At 47.1% G+C, this 6000-nt stretch overlaps 1 protein-coding gene across 6 annotated transcripts in view; it reads left to right on the forward strand.

The window, feature by feature from the left end:
* Creld (Cysteine rich with EGF like domains) overlaps nt 1-3753 on the forward strand; it is a 45417-nt gene extending 41664 nt beyond the window's left edge. For 3 of the 6 annotated variants that reach the window (XM_077690650.1, XM_077690651.1, XM_077690652.1), the window contains one exon: nt 3581-3753. In XM_077690650.1, the coding sequence (XP_077546776.1) occupies nt 3581-3648 (68 nt within the window). In that variant the 3' untranslated portion in view covers nt 3649-3753. Of the gene's footprint in view, nt 1-211; nt 498-3580 lie in introns of those variants that run through there. The other 3 variants (XM_077690647.1, XM_077690648.1, XM_077690649.1) reach the window with 1 other exon arrangement.
* The last annotated feature ends 2247 nt before the right edge of the window (nt 3754-6000 follow it).

Raw genomic sequence — 6000 nt, forward strand, 5'->3', positions numbered from 1 at the left:
ATAAACAGGGCAGCAGTATTAAAAAAAGCTGGGCAAATTCAATCAGTGCCCCTGTGTCACATTTCCATTCTCTGCCCTGACTTCCCTGTGGTGGTATGCATGCCTCTGACGTGGTTGAGGGGGCTTGGCCTGGGGTGTTGTGCCGGAGCACGGCCGAGAACCGGTCGGCCGATCGACTGCCGCACTGTTCCCCTCCTCCTCCCCCCACCAGAGAATGACAACACGTGGCGAGAGCTGCACATCTTGCTGGCCCGCTACGCCACGTACCTCGGTCTCTGCGTTGCGACGCTGATCATTTTCAAGAGGAGCGTGTCGGTGGCCAGCGCCATAGGCGTGTGCGTGGCCGTGTACATCGGCTTTTCCGAGTACACGCTATCCAACTGGAAGGACCACAGCATCAGTTCGTCCATCCGAAACGTCATGTCGTGGTGATGATGCGAAGGGCGTCGACTGCGCGGCCGTCAGCTTCTGGCAACCGTTAGTGTCGGGGGCGAAAGTTTACAGGACGTGTGAGGGCGTAATTGTGTGTTAAAACTTGTCTGCTGCTGTTGGAAGCGACTGAGTAGTGTGTGAACTTTGACCCGTTGGTTTAGTGGCAATGTCTAATCGCAGCTCTGAACATCACCAAAATGGACGAGAACAAACGTGCGCGTGGAAAGGACGGTGGGAACACGACGGCTTAGATGGGCTCTTCATAACTGATTTTTCCACTCAGTTCCATTATATTGCGCTGATCTGACACCAGTGGTCCTGATATGGAATATGGAAGCAACAGAAGCATAGGTCATAGCAGCATGCATGTATCAGTAAATGACGCACTGGTGGTGACGATTCTGGTTGCCACTCGCATGTCCTGCAAAATTTCGTCCCCGGCTGCGTTTTCATTGTTGTCGTTTGCCTATCTGTACTCCCGTTTTTTGTGTTGGAAGGCTTGTTGCTGATCCCTCGGGTCGGTGATGTATGAACAAAACAGACTGGGAATTTAGTTTTTTTAAGTTGTTTAGCGCTTGTTAAACGGAACTGTTTACATTCCAGTGTGTATGTGTGTGTGTGTGTGTTTGTGTGTGTGCCCCGCCCGCTTGGTCTGTGGTCGTTGTGTTTTGATACAGTAAAGCTGACGGCTGCTGCATCTAACGTTCTTGTCAGACTACTTAAAAAAACCTGCTTGGCTGCAGGGAGCAAGGTTCTTGCATTGTTGTGACGCGCGAGGTTTTATGTAAATCGGTTGCAGCAGCTTTTTAACCCGCAGATGTGACGTCTTCAGCCGGACACGGAGGTTGTGTGTCTTGGTTTTGCGTTGCCGCTTGTGTTGTCTCTGCAAGTCATACTACCACACAGGGCACGAAGCGACTGTGCTTTCTCTCTTTTTTCATGTTTTCATGTCTGGTTTTAGGCCAGAAATGTGATGTTTACAATGGACAGTGCAGCGGGCATTACAGTTTTACAATGTGTACAGCACTGAGTGACTCTGTTCCAGATTTCTTGCACTCTGAGGCAGACTGCATCAAACAAGTTATTGCCGCCTCTGTGCAAAACAGTTCACGGTCATTCACTTTTTAGTCGTAGGGTTAACCTAATACAAAGTAGATTTCAATCACTCTTTACTGTCATTTTCGACTACACTAGAGAGCATCGCAGACAAAGCGTACACAGACAGGCCATGAATTTCTACTGGAGTGCCACGCATAAAAACACACATTCAACATTTTAGATTTCCTTTATTAGCCGAGCTTCCTCGCTTTCTTTGAACAAACACAACAAAATTTTGCAAATGAAACATGGTGTGCTGAAATACACTGATCATCAAGCATTGTGAGAAGAAGCCACATCAAACCAGTGTTTGGAAATGCTTAACTGGGCAATTTTAGACTGCACACTTCCAGAGATTAGTTGCACTCTGCACAATTAGGAAAAAAAAAGCTTTTTAGGAACTTGTGACTCCTTTTTCTAGTCAAGTGTGCATGATTGAGGCGTCTTGTCGTGCCGCATTGTGCCTCGAGAGGTGCCGTAGGATTTGGTGTAGAGAAGATGATGTTTAAAATAAACACGGTGATACCCAATCGCACACTTTGTTTTTGCATGCTATCTCACTCCTGCACAACTGCGTGGATATTTTGCCTTCTCGCCGCACTGCGGAGTGCACACACTCTCCTGGAAATGATCGAGGGGCACCATTAATTCCGTGCAGCACACGTTCACTAAAGCAACATCTGTGTTCGCCACATGTGCTGGGCAGCAAAAATATTCTCGGCAGGGTGATTTGTGACGCTATTCATAAGGCATATTCCGGCCGAGCCCCAGCCATCTTTTCTTTTTCACGTGTAGAAAAACTAGATTGTAAGCTACGTGCAGCGTTTTCTTCTTCAGCTCATCAGCTATCGTAAGAACTAGCGTTCGGTACAGTGAAGAAGGTTCACCCGTACTTGGAAAGTTCCAAAGGGCGCAACTCGTTGAATGTCTAATTTTTTCTGACTTGGGGAAACTAGTTGGCTCAGGACCAAAATGAAAACATTGTTGCCCCCCCCCCCTTCCCTTCCCTTACTTTTTCCAGATGAGTTTTACGAATTTTACTAGGCTTGTGTGAATATTTGAGCGGTTTGAATACTTGAATGAATATTATTGAATTTGCTTCGACCTGAATTTTAAAATTTCCGATATTTCGAAGTATTTCGAGTGAAACGAATATCAAAACTGTGTTCAAGTGCTATGAGTAGTTTTGGTTTCGTTAGGCAAGCCACAGTATCATTGACATCAGGCCTACATCTTGATTACAAGTGGAGCCAAGACAAGCTAAGCCACATTCAGAGCGTTGTCGTTGCCATCTTACGCACGCACGTTCGTCGAGGTATTCAAGGCTCTCGTTCCATTCTTTCAAACAATGGAACGGTAACGAAACAATTTGTATGGTCACCATGTGGCACGCGTGCAGTGAGCAAGTGTTGATTGCACTCCGCGCTTGAACTTCAGTGGACATCAGTTGCTTCGATCAGTCAAGTGACATGGCCAATGCCTCGACGAGTGCCAACCTGATATAGAAACTTTTAATGAAGGTCCCGCCTGGCCCAGAAGCTCAGTGACGGGAAGCTCAGTAACACCTGACAACTAATTCGCTTCGAAAGTATTCGACCACAAGGGCTATTCGCTTCGAATTCGCTTCGAACTAAAATATTACTATTCGCACAAGCCTAGATTTTACAGTTAAGCTGAATGAGTGATTTGTTCATTTTGAGTCACTTGGGGCCTCCTTTGGAAAGAAATTTGGGGCACAATTAGTATGCCGCAAGCCGCATGGACACCACATGAGGCGAGTTACGGCTTTTGAAAATTTGCACGCCTTATTACCGCTAACCTTTTCTACACCAATTTACGGTCTGGGTCAGAGAGTTCGGGCTGGTTCGTATACAAAGACATGTGAACTTTGTCATCGTAAGGCTGCAGTCGGAGGGGCTTAAAAAAGGCAGGACACAGCAAACGCACATTGGTGCCCGCATAGAAATGCACGTTGTTACGGGATACTTCCCGTATGTTGGTTACGGGAAAAAATCGCTGAACGCGAGATTTCCGTTGTTCCTACTTTCAGGCGAGCCAGAACCTGCAGAAAGCGAAGAGCCGACACTACCAGACTTCACACATGGAGATGAACTCTGACGACAGTGGCGACGCATCTCATATGTTCCACTTTTTCATCCGTGCGGGAGGGTCACTTTTCACCTCATACGTATTTTTAAATACATTGTTTGTACAGTTTTCCTACTACCCTGTTTCATCCATTTGAAAAAGAAAAAGTGCTGTGTTCTGTTGTAGGAAATGGTAAGGGAACGTGTGACAACTTTTCAACGATGTTGTTTTTCTCGCGTACCTGCACATAGCCTGGATCGAAGCGTTGCGTCGACAAAATGCAGTGATGCTGTAAGCAGGGAAAGAGGCAAGATTTTAGCATATTTTTTTTCCATTTGGCCCGTCTATGCATGCTTATTTCTAGCAGAGTTGCTACACTTTTACCAGCGGTACAAAATGGGAGCAATAAAATATGAAGGAAGCTCACACTAACGCGTAAAACTTGAGGGTAGCAAAGCTGTACACAACTTTCACGACCATCACGACGGTTCAAGCCACAGCGACTTTTACTCACTCATTGTTTCTATAAGTGTGAGCCTCCTTCATTTTTTTTGGAAGTGGTAGTCATTGGACATCACCTTGAAGGGGTGTACGCCATGACGGATCTTTCTCGTTTCGATTGATTGACTGATTGATTGTAGGGTTTAACGCGCCGACGCAACGCAGATGATGAGGTGCGCCGTAGTGGAGGGCTCCGGATTAATTTTGACCGCACGGGCGTTTTTGCTTTTCGCCTCCATCAGAACAGTGGCCGCCGCGGCCGGGAATCGAACCCGCGTCATTGAGCTCAGCAGCACAATGCCACAGCAAGTGGTTACAAATAGCCGCGCGAAGCTGTTTTCTGCACCGAGCAAATGTGCGTTGCAAATTGCAAATGCGGTTGTAGTGCTAGCATTGGTCGCCTATGTTCAATTTTAGGCTTGCGAAGTCGACCTTATTGGCGAAGTAGCTGAAACCAATGCATCGTGTACATCGTAAGTTATTTCCCGTATAAAAAGAACAAAAAACATTTTAGCAGTGGTGCGTACTTTCTCGTTCGACTCTTGGAATGCTTCCCAGCCCGTACCAACAAGCTCGCATCTTGCGGTTGCAATTTTTATCCTTGCCCTAATTTTAACCTTCAATACTGAACGCGAACCAATCAGCCGTACGCGATTCCGTTGGCATTGGTGGCGGTTGCACGCCAACGCCAGACCGCCATATTTAACTTATGGTCTCATTTACCAGCTTAAAGCAGTTGTGAACAGCTCCGAAGCTGCTCCGTATTTTATTCGCGGGGGTAGCTCCGCGTTGGCTCCGTCCACAAGTCCTGGAACTGCTAAATCATTTCTTTTGCACCAGGGAGCAGTCCGCATCCCGCTGCTAGCAGACGACAGAAAGGCGAGGAGACGACACATGCCAAAGTCCCAGACTCGCGGTCTCGTTAGCGTTCTCGCTCTTTCACGCAACAGTTGATACGTCTGTCAACGCCTCGTGCATCTGGTGGCCCTTCACAGTTCGCGATTATAAACGTCGTTGAGACATCGGTGTATCCGGTCTTCGCCGAAGACGGGCACCGCTATTTTGCAACGAGCACCGGGTTTCCGCGTCTAAACGGTACGTATACAAATAGCGCCGTTTGGACTCCGTCATGGAATGTTTGCATGGACGCTTACTGAAACCTGGGTCGACCTCCAGCTCCACTCTTTCTCCAACCTTGCACCGTATACTAGTGCAAGCTGCTTGAATTTTTTTACCTGTGTAAAGAAACGAAACGGAGACGCTATCTGGTTGAGTGAAGAGGGGAAACAATGCCAAAACTGAAGGCGGTATCTTTGTTTGTTCCTGTAAAAAACCATTTGAGTTGAAAACTGCCATGTCGGCCTTCAGTGACGAGAGGTGGGGGGGGTTGGTGTTATGCCGTGGCCGCATAACATTGCTTTGCGGGCCGCTTGCAGGTAGCGGACCCCTGCTCTAGATAGTATAAAAGTGCGTTTGAACAACGCTCTCAAAGTGCACGGGAATACGGTTTGCATCCCACGGCATGTGAATTTTGCCGCAAGATATAAGCCACGGAGTCGATAATCTCCAAAATTGCAGGTAGGGCGCCGGCTATGGTAGGTATAAAGAGTTCGTTTCAACCGACTAGCGCATACCTCACAGAACGTGTTCAGCTGCTACCAGGATACGCATGAAAAAAAAAAAAAAAAACATCCCGATTGCCCAGTGCTCAATAACAAATTAAACGCCTAGAAACACTCCTGCAAGGCGCGCGTTTGGTTGCGTCGACAACGGTTCTTAACTCAAATTTCGTAATTTTGCAGACTTTAAAAAACTGTTGGTTGGAATATTTTCTAACCAAATAGCAGTTATCAGAGTTCTTACTTCGCGTTGCTGTGCACC

This window comes from Haemaphysalis longicornis, unplaced genomic scaffold (assembly GCF_048455015.1).
Source record: "Haemaphysalis longicornis isolate Haplotype H1 unplaced genomic scaffold, Haemaphysalis longicornis Haplotype H1 scaffold_10, whole genome shotgun sequence".
Lineage (NCBI taxonomy): Eukaryota > Metazoa > Arthropoda > Arachnida > Ixodida > Ixodidae > Haemaphysalis > Haemaphysalis longicornis.